The following is a 17,466-nucleotide window of genomic DNA, read 5'->3' on the forward strand; positions in this document are numbered from 1 at the left end:
ATGGCTGGAATCCCAGGCCTGGTCAGCCTGAAACACACCAGGTATGCATGCAAGCACCAAAGATCCAATGGGCTGGAGGATTGGAAGGAGATTGCATAGCGATCAGACCCTTTGGAGGGTACTCATCTCTCTCATTCTCACAAGCTCTATTATGAAAAGAAAAAAAAAGAACTTTTTAAAGGGCCAGAAGTGCTTGGCCCAGAAAGCAAGCTAGAATTCCCCAGCACTTCATGGGGAAGAGGAAGGCAGCTTTGAGCGGTAGCCATCATCAGCCTCAGGACAAGATCAGTGCTGGGTACAGCCTGGTTGCCTTACATCATGAGGATTCTCCTACTTCCCTCAGAGTAGCAACCTGTAGGTGGGAGAGGGATTGAAAACACACTCTTGGACCAGCTGGTGACATGGTGGTTAAGGTGCTGGATCCCCCATGGCAGTTCGAGTCCTGGACCTGGTGCCTTCCAAAATGTTGTCAGGCATGTGTGCGCACATGTCCAAAATCCTGAGAGAGGAGGAGAAAGGACTGTGGCGTGGCCATCCCTCTGGGGAAGGTACCTTCTCACGTCCTCCCTCTCTTTCTCTGTCTCTCTGGTGAGTGCACATGCCCTACAGCAAATAAAAAAGAAAAACACAAGTCCAAATAACATGAAATAATTTCTAAACATTTTTATTTCAAATCTCTTTTCACCCCTCCCAAAAAGACATGGGTCGGTACAGCAATCATAAAAAGGAGATACAAACACAAGAGTCAAATGTCTCCCGCACTGACACTTACAAAAAACCGGAAATTGTACACGGGGTTTCCAAACAGGATCTGCAGCAGCTACTAACGTCCCTTTACGAGAGTCAAACATGCCTATTAATACAGTATATACAGACACCCCATTCTGGGCTAATCTACAGGGACATCCCAACACCCACCCTCTCTATCCCCAGAAAAATACCAAAACACACCCAAAGTGCATTTGTTTTGTTTATATCAAAACATCTTTCCCTTTCCCCCTCCCACCTTAAGACCTCCCACCCCATTTAAGATTGGCCTGCAAGTTTATTTTAACCATTTAGTAATTTTTTATAGTTTATGAAAATAAATTATACAGCAACTATTTTAATAAATTAAGCACAAAAAGGGAGAGTAAAGAAGGAAAACCAAATGGGAAGACAAAAGCCAGGCCACACTTTGGCTTGGAGGAGTGCAGGGGTGGCTTGAAAGGACAGAAGTGGTTGCAGTGGGGTGTGGCTCCCCTCTGGTGAAGAACTGGCAACCACCTGAGCCCAGAACAACACCCCTCTTCATTGAGTTTCTTAAAAACAACCTAAAATGTACAGCAGTGGCTGGGCCACGGGGCAGCACCAGTTTGGGCTTTCCAACAACCCACCAGCTACCCACGGAGCGGTGCCTGGATCCTGCTTGTCCCTTGGTCAAGGTTCTGAGCCTAACCTGACCCCTGCTCAAAGAAGCACCAGGGATGGAGTTGTCAGAGCAGCCTTCCTGCTCCACCTGAGCTGGCAGGAGCTGAACACAAGCAGCTCCAGGCGGGGCTGTGTGGTCTGTGACTATCCGGGTTCCAATGAAGAGTGTCCCATTTTCCTTACACTCTACCTCCAGGAGCAACTACGATCGCAGTCCAGCTGCAACCAAATGTCCATGTCCTCCCCCATGGCTGGCTGCTTTTGCCTGCCCCTTGCCATCTCCTGGCGGTGCGGAGGAGGGGGTAGGAGGGGAAGGGAGCATTGCAGGTACCCTCTACAGATGAAACAGGAGTGGCATGCAGGAATGGCTTCCCAGGAGGTAGCTGGGAGCAGCAGTGGATGGGATGAAGAAGGGGTGGGGAAGGGGACCGGAAGAGACTGGGCAACACCTACCAGGAAGGTCAAGAAGCAATGAAAAGGACAAAGACGATGTGAAATCTGCACACACAGAAAGGTCTTTCTCTGGCAGATGAGTCAGCATTTTAAATAACGACTCATGACTCTTTCACTGCAGTACCTGAGTCCTAGCGCCTGTCCCTATGTTCCAACCCCAATCTCATTCCTCCCAAGACTTCTGCCCTCTCTCAAGGCCTCCTGTCATTCTGTGCTGAGCAAGAAGGCTACGATGTCCAAACAGAATATATCACGGGACCTGTAGGCTTGACCTTTGTGGCCCAGTAATCATGTAACTATCATGTGGGGGCAGGCGGCACACTTTTCTTTTTTTTTTCTTTTTCTTTTTTAATAAAAAAGGTTTTACTCCCCAGGAGCAAATAAATCATTTTGAACTACTGATAAACACTGCTGCAGTGAAAAAAAGATGGCTACATGTATGCAATAGCACAAATTCAGTGTAAGAACAGCTGTGTTGACGATTAGAGATAAAAATCACTTATCCACTTCCCCCTTTCCCACAAACCAAACCAAGAGGATTCCCATAGGGAAAATGTCTAACTCAAAAGCTCCTCCCCTATGGACAGGGGGCACGCCATTCTCTCAAAAATGGAAAACAAATGCCAGGTCTCCCCCAGTGGAGATGCTCTCAACACCCCAACTGATGGTGACTTCTGCAAATGAAGATACATGGACGTAAGGACACACACACACACACACACACACACACAGAGCCTCCTTCCAGCAGCTGTAGAATGTATCCCTATATCCCGGCACCTAGTCCTCTAACTTAAGGGCTCTAAAGCTAAGGGAGAGGCAGCAGGGAAGAGAAGGAACTAACCTAAGGAAAAACTCCTTTCCCCACTCCCTGAGGGGCCCAGAGGGCTTCAAACAGACCATGTTCTTCTGGGCCCCCCACCAGGGTGAAAGCTGACAAGGCTGGCCCCCAGGGCACTTTTGGCGTTCCATCTCTGGGACTGGGAGCTCCAGGGGTCCTCACTCCCGTCCCTTGCACAGTTCCTCTGCGTAGTCCAGGCCGAGCAGCTCTCTTCCATCCTTCCCAGCCTCCAAGATGCAGCAGAGAGGCCAGAGGAGACACCTGCAGTGTGCTCCTGCCAAGCCTTTCTCATGGGTAGGCTGAGCCATGTCCAGGGTCTGCTCCAGGGTGTCACACTCACTTTACACACACACAGGCAGGCAGGCAACCAGGCCCAGGGCATCACCAGCAGCCCCAACTCCTTTAAGAGCCAGTTGTCACCCACCTGTCTATTCCTGCTTCCCCACTCCTATGCTCACAAAACAGCAGAGGCACTTCAAGTAACAGCAGGTTGTAGCAGTAGTTGTCACAGCTTGTAGGGGTCCACAGTCTTCCTGAGCAGGCTCCAGGAGCTCAGTCATACAAAGCTGGGTTCCACATGCAGGGCCTGACATCACCCACCCCAACTTTAAAAGTCAACAATGGGGCCTAAATAACAGCCTCTTCCAGTGTGAAACTTGCAGATACAACTCCCATGAAGGGATGAGCTCCCCTGCACTGCACTGCGCAGCACTGACAGGGAGGGGAGGGATCACGCTGACCTGGCCCCATTCTTGCTCTCTGCTCAGGATACCCCGGGCTCAACACAAGGCCATGCACACCCACACAGGCAGCAACACCATGCCCAGGCAGACTGTCCTGCCTTACTCTGCTCTGTGGCCCCCTCTCAAGGAAGGATTAGGCCCTAACCTGGGCTTGAGGGAAGCACACACAGACATTGGAGACAGTGTACCCCTGCCCTCCCCAGGCCGGCAAGTGGTGGGATGGGGGGCGGGCATCACTCCTTCTCAGCTGGTTTGGTTTTGTACCTGAGTGTACGGATTCTCCAGGGGGAACCCCAGGGCCACTCTCACTTGGTCTGAGCAGATATTAGAGTCCTTGGTGCCAGGTAGGAGCCCTGCTGACTTCTGGCCCCACCTCACCATCAAAACCTGTGGCATGGACCTGTCTGCTGACTGGGTACTTTCAGTCTAGACCACTGTGCAGAAAAGGGACCTTAACATGCCATAACAGCCGTTCACTGCTCAGTATACACCATGCGAATTCTGCCTCCTTGCTTTTGCCATGCGTTATCGTTCATTGTCCCGCCCTCGCCTACAACCCCAAACCAAAGCCACAGAGTTTTCCCAACCATCTGGTCTCACCCACTCTAAACATCTTACAGGACAGTCCTTGATCCTCTGCCACAATGAGTCATTCTCTAATTGCTTCATGTGGGGCAGCCACCAAAAAGCTCCCTTAGACCAGGGATCATGTCTTCCACCTCTTATGTTTTTCAAAATACCTAGGCCAGAGCTAGCCAAAACACACTGAAAGATAACTTTAAAATTATGAGTGGCTGAGGACCAGCAGATGGTGTAATGGTTACATTTGTGGACTCCCACATAGTCGACTGCAGTTCAAGTTCCAGACCCAGCAGCTTAAAACTCACACCAGGAGTGTGTGCATGTGTGCCCAAAGTCCCAAGAGAATTGAGAAGGGACTGCAGTGTGGCCATACCCCTGAGGGGTGCTTTCTCATTTTCTGTCTCTCTCCTACAAGCGTGTACACCTTATAGCAAAAATCTCTCAAAAACAAACAAACAAACAAACAAACAGAAAAACAAAAACAAAAAAACCATGGGTGGCTGAAATGGAAGAAAAAAAAATCACAGTTATTTGCAAATCAGCCATTCAAGGATCTCAATGAATTTCAGGCTTTAAACTCTATAGTAGGGTGCTTCTTGCAGGCATTTTCTACAAGGCGGCAAGTTACCCACATCCTCAAGAGGTAAGATTCACAGGTGAAGCTGATTTCTGAGATCACAACCTTAGTTGGCAAAACTGCCACGGGAGTCATGGAGAAGACGGACCGCATGACAGATCAGGGAGGACTGTGTTTATGCTGCCAAGCTCATTTTGTGGGCCACCTCTTTAACTAGGTGATGATGCAAGTTTTCTCTCTCTACAGCTGCAAGGAGGAAGACGGTCCTCCTAGGCAGTCATTCAGTGCAGGACATAAGGCAGAGGCCAACATTTCCAGTTGAGGCAACCCTCTCAATTACCAGGACGTTGGGGCCTCACCCCAGTCGTCATGAAACCTCAGCCCCAAGAGTACTGTTTATCTGGTGAGATGGGGCAGATGACAGCATATGGAACCCAAGCTAGGCAGTCTCATGGAACACTTACTGCAAAAGAAAAGTAAAGACCCAAGAGCTCAAGTGCCTGAGAGCAAGCCTCCCCCCCGAGGAGCCCTACAGGTATGCAAACTCATAACACTATACGCTACGGCCAGCTACAGGAACAATTAAAGACAGTTGAAAGCACTGGAAATTTTTCTCCCCCACTCTTCCATGTCCACCCGAAGACAGGCGACTCTCTAATCAGCATCTGACAGACTTCCCAATGGAGGGCAAAAAGGGTTTGATGCTGGAATGGGTTGCTGGAATGAACACAGGAAAATTAAGATCCCCTTGCTACCTCCTATCCCAGAAGTGAGACAACCAGTGATAAACCCAAAAACAGGAGACGTGTTCTTCTTGCCTCCCTTCAGGAAATCCCATTAGGACCAAATTACAGAGCTTTCTCAGGGAAGAGCACCACTACAATAGTTTCACTTCTCACCTTCCTCCACATCCTCTCGCTAGCTGACAGATGGAGGTAACGCTGCCTCCTAAGTCGTGGGCGCGGTGTGCCATTATGAATCTGGAAGCACGCTCCATTAACCTTGGCAGCCCAGGACTGGAGTGCGGAACTGCTTGCTCAGGTGATGAGAAACGCTAGCGCCTGACAGCTGGCGGAAGCCATAGGAATGATGTTACCATGACCAGAGTGAAATGCACAGTTATCTCAAGGGGGGATTGGATGAGGGTGGAGGAAGACAGCCATTAACTTCAGGTCACAGGGCTAAGGGATTAAGAAAAACAGAACACACGGCTTCCATGAGATGCGATTCTCAAATCAGGCTCCTAAACCTTAGAGGGAAAGGACGTGGAGAGTCACTACTTCCCCCACAAAGGCCATTTGCCAGTTTGTGTTCAATAATCACCCTCCTTCCCTTCCTGATCCTCTCCTCCCCCTGGCACTGAGAAGCACTGTCCTTCCCTCAGAAACTTCCAGTCCTGTTGTGCACTTTGGCTCCTTCTCTCTTCATCAGGGTGTAGAGTCCAACTCTGCCTGTGGTGCCAGCTTGGCGACTGGCTCCCCTTCCTCCCTGCCGACCTATGGACCTGCTCAACCCTCGCACCACTCCCAACCCACCAGGCAGAAACCCCAGCTGCCTTCAAAATGAGTTTCCACATGAAATGCAAACATTACAAACAAAACTTCTGAACAAGAAACAGTGGTGAGACTACTTCCAGTTTTCTAGGGAGCTCATCCAGTTCCAGGATTCCACAGGGGTGGGTGGGAACGGCGGAGCCCCCCTCAGAGAGTATGGTTGTGTGCTTCTTCCAAGCCCCAGGACTACAGAGGGAACCAAAGTCTTTGCGCAGAGAATCCCAACCTCTCCTATTCTCTTGCTTTTCCTCACTCTTCTTTCACAGTAGCTTCATTTGGTTCTGCAAAACTGGAGCTTAGCAACCAAATGCCTAGGTAAAAAAGAAAGAGGTATTAAGATAGTTCAAGAGTATAGAACCAAAATGGAGCGAAAGAATAGCCTAGCTGTGAGAAGTAGAGAAGCACAGCTCAAAGGAGAACAGAGCTTAGATGGCCAAATGCTTCCACAAATACTATAGCTGGCTGGGGCCTTTCCCACAGTTGACAATCCCTAGTGTCACAACAAAAATCATCCCTGAGAGGTTGGTAAAAATCTTTGCCAATCCATGACTGCCCCTGATGCTCATGACAATTGGCTTCCCCACGGCAGTGCCAATCATACCATGCTCTTCCCATTACAAGCAGGGCCTTTCTACTCATTGGTCCTCTTGTCCACAATGCTCTGCTCTCAGACCCTCCCTGGCTTACTCCCTGATGTCACCTCTAGCTGAAATGTCACCTCCTCTCGAGGCCATCTCTGATCATCTAAACTTGAGTAGTACCCTACCACAGATCACTAAACTCTGTCTCATTTTATTTTCCTGATAGCGTGGACAGGTACCTGAAATTACTCACTTATTTACCTGTTTGAGGTGGGTCTTTCCCCACAAGCAGGGAAGCTCAGTGAAAATAGGGAATATGTTGTGCTCAGCATTCTAGTCCCAATTCATAGGTATCTGCTAAATGAAAACTCTTGAAGACCATCCCATTTTTTGGACCTCTCTGTTAAAAAGAGTCTCCCAAAGTTGGGCTGAAGTCTAACTCCTTGTAATAGACACCCACTATGGTCTTTGTCCTGCCCTGGAACCACACAGCATAATCTTAACTCTCTCCTTAAGAAAGCGCATCAAATACTTCTTTCAGCTGTCCCATACCACAACTGCTCTCTCCCATGGCCATCGCAGCTCTAGTCCTTTCATTTATTTCCATATGATGAAGTCTGGAGCCCTCTACCACCCTGAGGCCTTTCTCTGATTGCGCTCCTGTGTACGCAGACTCCTCTCAGGGTATTGAGCGCCCGCTGACTGACACCCGCTGACTGACGTGGCGCTCTAACTGAAAGGTCCTAACTACCCCTCAAGGGAGCGACTGGGGAGATGGCCCTCCCTAGATTCCCTTTACTAATCTTGCCTGCAAAGCCTCCGAATAGAGATATCCTCTTAGACATTAGAGCATTTAGATATTCTCTAAAAGTCACTTCCAATACATAAAATTTGCATATAATTGAAGATATAAGAGGATGTACATGCAATCCAGGATCTTTTTTTTTTTTTTTTTAATTTGCCAAAGGGCACGTGTGATCGCCAGAGAGAGAGAGAAGGAAAACAAGAATGTATCCTCCATGTGGAATGATCATGCCACACAATCCCTTCTCCTCCCTTTCCCCTTTTGGGATTTTGAGCATGTGTTTCTCAAGCCACTGGGTCAAGGACTCAAACCACAGTCAGCCATATGAGATCCAGCTGTCTTAACCACTGTGCCACCATCTGGCCCCAGTCCAGGATCCTTTAAAGTTAAACTCCACAGTCTGGGGCCAGCAGATGGTTTGGTGGTTAAGGTGCTGGACTCCCATATGGCTGACCATGGTTTGAGTCCTGGACCTAGCAGCTGGTTCTCTCTTCTCACTCTCTTTCATCTTTCCCTCTTAGTCTCTCTCTCTCTGGTCAAACTGAATAATAATAAGTAAATAAAATTAAATAACTCTTTTTAAAAAAATCAAATAAATAAATAAAGAAATAAAACTCCACAGCAGGGCCAGAAGATGATGTGGTGGTTAAGGTGCAGGACTGCCACATGGTCAACCCATGGTTCAAGTCCAAGACTTGGTGGCTTGGAATTTACACTGGGTGCAGGTGTGTGTGTGTCCAAAGTCCCAAGAGGAGAATGGAAGAGATGGGACTGTAGTGTGGCCACACCCCTGGGGGGTAAATTCTTAGTTTCTTCTCTCTGTTTCTCTCTGGCAAACACACATGCCCTATGACAGAAACCTAAAAAACAAACGAACCTCCACAATGTGCCACAGAAACCATTTCTCTTTTCTTTTTTGGAGAGTTTTTGCTATAGGGTACATGCGCTCACCAGAAAGACAGAGAGGGGCAGAGAGACAGAAAGTGAGAAAAGCCCCCCAAGCAGGTATGGCCACACCATAATCCTTTCTCCTCCATTCTCCTCTTGGGATTTGGTCACGCACACACATGCGCTGGTGTGAGTTTAAGCCACTGAGTCTGGGACTTGAACCGCAGTCGACTATGTGGGAGTCCACTGACATAGCCTTTATGCCATCTGCTGGTTCTCGGAGACCATTTCTTGACCCCTCTTCACTCTTTTTCCCTTGTTAATCCCTTATTAATTAGCCTGGTTCACATGCTTTCCCCCAATCTCATAGGACCAGAGACTTCTAGAGTAAAGAGGAGCTAGATACACTGTTAGGTTCACCTTAACCATGGCTAAAGAAAACCTGTGGGGACCAGCAGTTGGCATAATGGCTACATCGCTGGACTCTCATGTAGTTGATCACAGTTTGAGTCCTGGATCCAGTGGCTTAAACTCACGTCTGGCACATGTGCGTGCATGCCCAAGATCCCAAGAGAATGGAGAAGGAACTGTGGGGTGGCCAAGACTCAGGGGGGTGATTTCTCACTTTCTGACTCTGTCTTTCTGGCAAGCGCACGCACCCTATAACAAAACCTCTCCAAAAAAAATAAAAGAATACCTGTGGAATATAAGCCCTGGTAGTCCCTTTATCCCATTCGGAAGAAGCAAAGGGGGTGGAAAGGTTAAACCCTCCTTTTCACTGTAAGGTTATTGCTTCTTGTGGGTTTTCCCCCTTTAGTTCATTTTGTGAAAGGTCAGGACTAAGACACAGGAAAGGTTAGAAGAGAAGCAGTACTCAGTGCTTAGAAATGGCACTCTGCACTAAGAGGAAGGACAGGGTCACAAACCAGTATTCCAAGACAACTTATGGAAAAACAAATGATAGAACTTAGTATAACAATGGGAGAACAGCCTCTTAGATAAATGAATTCCTTAGCTGTTTCATCTATTCTCTTAAACTATTTGCTTTGCAGTGGCCCGAAGAGAACTCTAAACAGAAGAGCAAGCTGTTCTACTTCATCTCCATGTTCTGAGCTGTGAGACCTGGTGGAAGCCCTGCTGGAATGCATGCCTACTGCAATTAAAGGCACGTGTGCATCCCCTTGGAGCACGTGTTCTTCCTTTTCGGTTTCCTTTATATATGGTTTGTGCAACATCGGGGAAATGACCAAAGAAAGCATGGAGGAGGTCTCCCGCTTAGCTAGAGAAGCTTCGCTCCTGGCTACACTGTGAGTCCTCCACCTTACTCATACTCAGGCTAGCTTGCATGTTACCAGGCAGGTATTCAAGCCTTCTGGGTCTGCTTGCTTGTCTCCCAAACAGGGTACGTGCTCCGTGGGAACTCCGTTTTCAAATTGGTAACTCTAAGAGCACTTGCCGGGATTGGGGGTATACATGTGGGAAGGAGAGGTGCAGGGGCTGGTTACATGGTTCACTGCAATGATGACAGCTGTCCAGCACTGGATAGTGAGGCGAAGAGCACGTACCCTTGGTGGCAACCAGCAGGGGCCCCTCGCTACGTGGAGGGTTCCACTTCTTGCTTCTGTTTGGAAATGAGCTGCGCTTCCTTTAGAGACAGGTAGACCTCTTCCTGAGGATCATAGTAGTAGAACTTTCGGATGTAAGAGATCAGAGGTCTGTGGAAAACAAACAAGAAGGAAAACAATAGTTCTATCTCCCTCAGTCTTACCACTTCCATTCCTCTTGACAGGGACTGCAGAAGGGAGACTGACACACACGTACCCTGTTTGGGAGACAAGCAGGCAGACCCAGAAGGCTTAAAGAATGCCTGCCTAGTAACATGCAAGCTAGCTTGAGTATGACTGAGGTGGAGGACTCAAGTGTAGCTGAGTGAAGCTTCTCCCTCCTGGCTACAATGTGCCAGTTCTAGAGTGAAGTGCTCAGAGGGGGAGGATGTTGCCTATCAATATATTATGCCAGGCTCTGCCTGTGTAAGGAGTTTCCAGTCCTCACTGTTATTTGTAACTCGCCCCTCCCCCAACCCTGGGGACCCTCTTGTACTTAGGCAGTGGGAGATCTGGGATGTGATCTATCCGGACGAGCTGTCGGATCCGGAATCGGCAGAGGTGCTGAAGGGATTTGACACTGCTGAATCGGGACACTGGGTAGAGCAGCTGGACTGGCGTTGGTGGCAGTCCTTCAAGAACAAAACCAAGGGAGGCGTTCAGAGGGAACAGTACAGCAAACTGCAATGCTCCTTACGAAGAGAACCCAGGGAGGGTGGGGCTTCTTCACAGCCATACCTGTATCTGTGCAAAAGCCCTCCACAAAGGCTGCTGATTTCCAAGTGCAGAAGCACCACGACCATATCACACATCCAACAGAACTGCTCTCTGTAAGGGCCTCCCTAGCATCACTCTTTTTTCTTTCTTTTTTTTTTTTTTAAGAGAGATTTTTGCTATAGGGCACGTGTACTCACTAGAGAGACAGAAAGCAAGAAATCAGCCCCACCTGCCCCCCACGCCCCAGGGATGGCCACACCGCAATCCCTTCTCGGGATTTTGGGCACACACACACACACACATGTGCCTGGCATGAGTTTCAATCCACTGGATTCAGGACTCAAACCGTGGTCAACTACGTGGGAGTCCAGCAATGTAACCACTATGCCATCTGCTGGTCTCCTAGCGTCACTCTTACTAGCTGAGAGCTTTGCTCCTTGAAATAGCCCAGTGAGTAACACTAGGTCTCTAGACTTGGCTTAGAGCCAAATGGCCAATCCCAGACCTGACAGGATAGAAGAATGGAGAAAAAGGATTGCAGCATGACTGTGCCCCACTGAGGGGAGCTTGTGCTCTCTCTCTGTTTTTCTGCCGCCCTGGCAAGCACATACATCCAACTGGCAAAAGAAAATAAAGTTTTTATTTTAAAAGCCATTATCTTTCAGAGAAATATACTGAAATAATTACAAATGATAGCTAGGATTTGCTTCAAAATAAGGGCTGCACACAAATACTCATTAGTGCATTTTATGATGTTACATTTCTTTTTTTTTTTTTGTATGTTACATTTCAGTAAAGTAGACTTAAACAGGGCCAGTCCCATAGCCCTAGTGGCTAAGGGAGCCAGACCCCACATGGCTAACTGCAGCTGGAATTCTGGCCTGTCAGCTTGAAAATCACATCTGGTGTATGTGTATGCCTGCCCCAAATCCTTACAGGATGGAGAAATGGAGAAGGAATTGTGACATGATTACACCCCACTGAGGGGTGCTTTCTCCCTCTCTGGTGAATGCAAGTGCCCTGTAATAGCTAAAAAAAAAAAGTAGACTTAAACAAAAAATACTAGTATGTAATAAGAGAAGGAATGTGGACAGGGCAGGAGCAGCCGAGGGCTGACGGCTACTAGAGCGGGGTGACAGGTACAAGGAGTTACTACATTATTCTGCATCCTGAACAAACGAGCGTCAAAATCATGTCAGCCAAGAGTAAATGTGGTTTGTGAATATACATGAGGGAGTCTTATGGTAGTCAGGGCAAGGAGGGGAGCCCAGTCCATGGCATGACCTCAGTCCATTAAACAAGGACAGACCACTCACTGGGGGAAGCTCACTGACTATGGTCACAAACCCCCAGAAAAGAGTCCTGGATTGTTTTACAGCAAAGGAAGTCAGTTCTTGCCCGGGAGGACCTGGCAATCAGATAGGGAAGATTAATAAGAAAAGGCATCCCAAAAGCCACCAGGATATCATTCAACAAATACACCCTGAGGACCTCCCTTATGGGGCCACAAGACCTACTAAGACTTTCTGCACTTCCTATGTGCCCACATTTTAGAGACCCTGAGGAAAAAGGAACATTTGTTAAGCACAAGTGCTTACTCTATGCCAGGTGTTGTCTTAAATATTTTTCATGAATCATTTCTTGCATTTTTCAAAACAACCTTGTAAGGTAGGTACTATTCTGATTCCTAAGTTACAAATAAAGATACTGAGGCAGGAGAGTTCAGTAATATGCTTCAGATCTCACAGGACCAGGGGCAGCACTCAGGTGTTCTGACTCCAGGGCCCATAATTTTTTTCTTTTCTTTTTGAGAGAGATTTTTGCTATAGAGCAGATGCATTCACCAGAGAGACAGAAAGTGAAAAATCACCCCCTGGGGGGATGGCTACGTTGCAATCCCTTCTCCTCCAGTCTCTTCTTGGGATTTTGGGCACACACGCACGTGTACCCGGCATGAATTTTAATCCACTGAGTCTGGGACTCAAACCTAGGTTGACTACGTGGAAGTCCAGCGACATAACCATTATGCCATCTGCTGGGCCAATACTTTTTAACCCTTATGGTACATAGCAACAAGTCACAACCAGGGATGGACATGGCCCATGAGGACATGGAGACATAATATTGACTGTAATGACTTGGGGTAGGGTTAGTGCTACTAGCATCTGGGGGTAGAAACCAGGGATGCCACTCAGCTTCCTCTGCCGCACAGCACAGCTCCCACAATGAAGACTCATCCAGTCAAAAATGTCAGAAGGGCTGAACGAGAAGCCTGGGTGAATGGGGAAGACCATCACTGAACAAGTAATTATAAAGCTAAATGATGGTCATGAAACAGGAAGTGGCTTATTTCCTTAAAGAATCCAATTCAAAGTGTGATTTGTTTTTCCCCAAATATGGTATTTTTTCTTCATGCACATCAAACAGATGAAGATTCTCTCAACTAAAAAGGACATGAGTCTGGCTCTAGCAGCATCAGAGATTCTGAGCTAAACTCATCAATCACAGTCTCTTTTATGAGAAGACTCTCTGGTGTAAGGAGTTTCCTTTATGACTGTGAAATGGACAAGGCCAGACTGAAATGTGACCAATGGCTGAAGATCTGCTAGGACCATGCTCCACTATCACGACGAGAAGGATAAGAGGGAGACAAAGTTTGGGAGCCGCTGGTTTTACCAAGGGCTCTTCCCCCAGATATGAATTATTCCGCTGCTTCTAACTGATTTCCTTCTGCTTTTTATTTGCCACCATCCAGAACCTTCCCAGTAATCCTAGCTTTGCAATTCCTGTGATCTCTGGCATTCTTGGACACCAGCCTTGATACTTTTCTGGTGCATCCTGCTGTGGAATCTCAGAAACACCTGAGCTTGCCTCCTGGCTGTGCAATTCACCATACCTCAGTTTCTTAATCTGTGAAAAAAAAAATGGGAACAGGAGCCCAGCCATGGTGGCACAGCAGAGGCACAATGCTCTGTAATGCTGGAAGCCATAGGGTGGATCAGAATTCACTTCTTGGGTCAATCTGTACACACCCGGCACACATCCCCATGGCCCCATGATCCTGGCTAGCTGAGAAGACTAGGGGGAGGACTGTGGCATGAGACTCTGATGAGGGTGCCTCTCTCTCTCACTTTCTCTCTCTCATGAAAATAAATGGACACACAAGTAAACTTAAATAAAGAAAAGGAGGGGCTATAATATCTCCTCAGTGCTTTTTTTAAAAAAAGAATTCCATTTGTTGTTATTATTTTTTTAATTTGACCAGATAGAGAAAAAGAATGTGAGAAAGCAAGCTGCCGGCTCCAGGACTCAAACCACGGTCAGCTATGTGGGAATCCAGCACCTATAACCACCACACTACCTGCCAGCCCCTCCTCAGTGCTTTTTAAGGGCTAAATTAAATACTTAGCCCCTTGTAGGTGTTCAGTTATCATCATTTTGAAGTCTGAATACACAGACTTTTGACTCTACTGAGTTACTGCAGACTGACAGAGCTCAACTTAAATGCTAATAGCTACCTCTTCCTCACTCCAAACCTCTCTCCTAATTATTTAAGTCAAGCTCACTTATATCACTGTATAAGCTAAATTTATATAATGCCTAGACCTTTATGATAAGCAAAAAGGGGCAGTAAACAATGGTAAAGGAGAACACTAGCTTTGCCTTCTTTTTTTTTTTAAAGAATTATTTATTTAACTTTACTAGTATTATTATTGTTGTTATTATTAAATTTGCTTTAGGGCACACGCACAAGACAGAGAGAGAAAGAGAAAGAGAGAAAGCAAGCTGCCAGGTCTGGGACTCAAACCACAGTAGGCCAAGCAGGAGTCCAGTGCCTTAACATCAAACCACCTACTGGCCTCTGGGTTTGCCTTCTTGTTCCAATTGTCAAAAAAAGGTCACTTATAGTTAAGAGGCAAATAAAATTCTTCCTTGTCTTCTCAACTTTATTACAATTTTAAGTGCAAACATACATGCTACTTGTAGCATTCATCGTTGGTCCTAGAAAGACGCTCCCTACTAATAGACTTGATTATGCCTTCTTTATGAGGTTTCCACACTCAATTTTCAATTTGCTTCCAGCTACCTTTTCCCACGACTGAGTGGTATTACATAAAGCCTAGGATGTGGAGTTAGTGGGGCCCCAGACTGAATACTGGTTTTAACCTCAATCAGTTGAGTTACTTGCAGAGTAAGTACCTTTTGAGCCTCAGACTTAGTTTCCGCAATGGCAGAATGAAAGTAGTCTTACTTATTTTTTTTTCAAGAATGATTTAACTTTATTTATTCACTTATTTATTTTAATTTGAGAGAAACAGTTAGAGAGAGAGAGAGAGAAAGAAAATGAGAAAGCAAGCCGCCACATCCAGGACTAGAACCGTGGTTGGCCATATGGGAGTCCAGCACCCTTAACCACCACACCTCCTTGCCAGTCCCAGTCTTATTTTTTAACAGACTGACCTATTATATAACACTGAGGTTATTACAAGAAATTAGAGTTATTTAAGTAACTTGACCAAAGACCTGGCACATGATAGACACTCAATAAATTGTAGCAAACACCACAAGCTGTTATTAAGAATCTTGGTTAAACATTCTGCAGATGGGGCACAGGTGTGGAATAAAATGAGCTATATGGGAGGAGTCCAAGACTCCACCAAGCCCCTCAATACTCTAAGCAGAGAGATGCTCTAGAGTCCAGAACCCTCCTACATTTGCCCTGACCTGCCCGGAGCAGCACTGACTGCCCTGCTCTCCTCAACACAGCCATGCTTTCTAACAACAGAAGATGTGCTTTTGCTTCTGTCTTTCAGCCTGTCCCTTCCTGATGGCTATGAGACCTTTGAGGACAGAGATATGGCTTATTTCAATACTGAGTTACAAAATAAATGTTAAGGGACCAGCAGTTAGCAAAATGGCTATGTCTCTGGACTCCCACGTAGTCGACCGTGGTTCGAGTCCTGGACCCAGTGGCTTAAACTCACGCCAGGTGTGTGTGCGTGCGTGCCCAAGATCCTGAGAGGAGAATGGAGGAGAAGGGATTGTGGCCATCCCCCCTAGGGGGTGATTTCTCACTGTCTCTCTCTTTCTGGTGAGCGCACGCGCTCGCCAGACAGACAGAGAGACAGACATAGAGACAGAAAGCAAGAAATCACCCCCCAGGGGGGATGGTCACGCCACAATCCCTTCTCCTCCATTCTCCTCTCGGGATCTCGGGCACACACACACACGTGCACGGCGTGAGTTTTAAGCCACCGGGTCCACCCCGCGTCCGACTAGGTGGAAGCCCAGCAACATAGCCATTACGCTAACTGCTGGTTCCAAAAAAAAATGAATGTTAAATAAATACCCTGAAAGAGTCACAAACTTTCAGTTGCTAAGTCTTTTTTTTTTTTTTTTTTTTTTTTTTGGGGGGGGTTTTGAGCAGGAGGCACATCGGCTCCGCGACAGAAAGCGAGAAATCACCCCCAGGAGGTGACCATGAGGCATCTCTTCTCCATTCTCTTGGGATTTGGGGAATGCACACACACACTCAATATGAGTTTTTGTTGTTGTTTGTTTTGTGTTTTAAAATTATTTTCTTTTTTTGAGAGATTTTCACTGTAGGGCGCGTGCGCTCGCCAGACAGACAGAGACATAGAGACAGAAAGCGAGAAATCACCCCCCAGGGGGGATGGTCACGCCGCAATCCCTTCTCCTCCATTCTCCTCTCGGGATCTTGGGCACGCACGCACATGCGCCCGGCGTGAGTTTTAAGCCACCGGGTCCGGGACACGAACCGTGGTCGACTATGTGGGAGTCCAGCGACATAGCCATTACGCTAACTGCTGGTTCCCGGCTGAGTCAATTCTTATAAGAAAGGATTCTAACTTTACCCTTTAGCCAAGTCAACTGCACCAGACCAACTGTGTTGACAGCACTGAGGTAAATACTAAATGAAGTGAGAATTAATACAGTTCACACTCTGTCATGCCTTATTTAAATCACCAGGATTATAAAAAACATTCCTGTCACCTGGCTCGATCCTCTTCCTGATGTTGTGCCTAAGGCTTGCAATTCCTACTTTTTAGAGCAATTTTCAGCCCTCTGTTCAAGTATCTCAGTTTGATTCAATGAAAAAGCATCAAGTTCCTATTCTAGGATCTGTATGTGTCTTACAAATTCCCGCATTCATGTATTTGTCATTTTACGTTCCCCATCACTACAAAAGAAGACTGCCACACTCCCTGTACTAGAGATTACACAGATACCTCTCTATCTCAGTGGGTAGTTAAGACTACATAACTATACCACTGAGGCTGGGGGCTGCCCCATGCCCCATGGGGAGGAAGTCTCTGTATTCACAGGGTGGGGATGACGAGACACAACATAAGGTCTCTACTCTGGCAGCAAGTTCAGTACAACATGAGCGACTTCCTATCAAACCGCAGCTGAGGCCAGTCCCCCACACTCACTGCCTTCCTGCACCCTCTCTTCCCTGCCCTTCTCCGTTCCCAGGGAAATGACCTGAAGCTCTCAGTTTCACATGTAAGTGTAGAGGTGCCTGGAATGGGGACAAGGAAACACCTCTGACTGACAAATGCCCACACGATGCCCAGACATCAGCAGTGGAAGCAGTTTTCTCATTCACTGTCCTCAGAGAAGCAGAGTTTTTCAGTATGTCGAAGGATTCTTATACAAAGGCAGGGGACTAACAACCGAACTCTGCAGGAAG

At 47.2% G+C, this 17,466-nt stretch overlaps 1 protein-coding gene across 1 annotated transcript in view; it reads right to left on the reverse strand.

Annotated features, from left to right (window-relative positions):
- Positions 1-4,673: 4,673 nt before the first annotated feature.
- The window catches only part of SOCS7 (suppressor of cytokine signaling 7), a 30,748-nt gene continuing 17,955 nt past the window's right edge, over positions 4,674-17,466 (reverse strand). The window contains 3 exon segments of the mRNA XM_006166085.3: positions 4,674-6,467; positions 9,996-10,145; positions 10,531-10,666. Coding sequence (XP_006166147.1) covers positions 10,025-10,145; positions 10,531-10,666 — 257 coding nt within the window. The 3' untranslated portion in view covers positions 4,674-6,467; positions 9,996-10,024.

Source organism: Tupaia chinensis, unplaced genomic scaffold (assembly GCF_000334495.1).
Source record: "Tupaia chinensis unplaced genomic scaffold, TupChi_1.0 Scaffold144171_1, whole genome shotgun sequence".
Taxonomy (NCBI): Eukaryota; Metazoa; Chordata; class Mammalia; order Scandentia; family Tupaiidae; genus Tupaia; species Tupaia belangeri.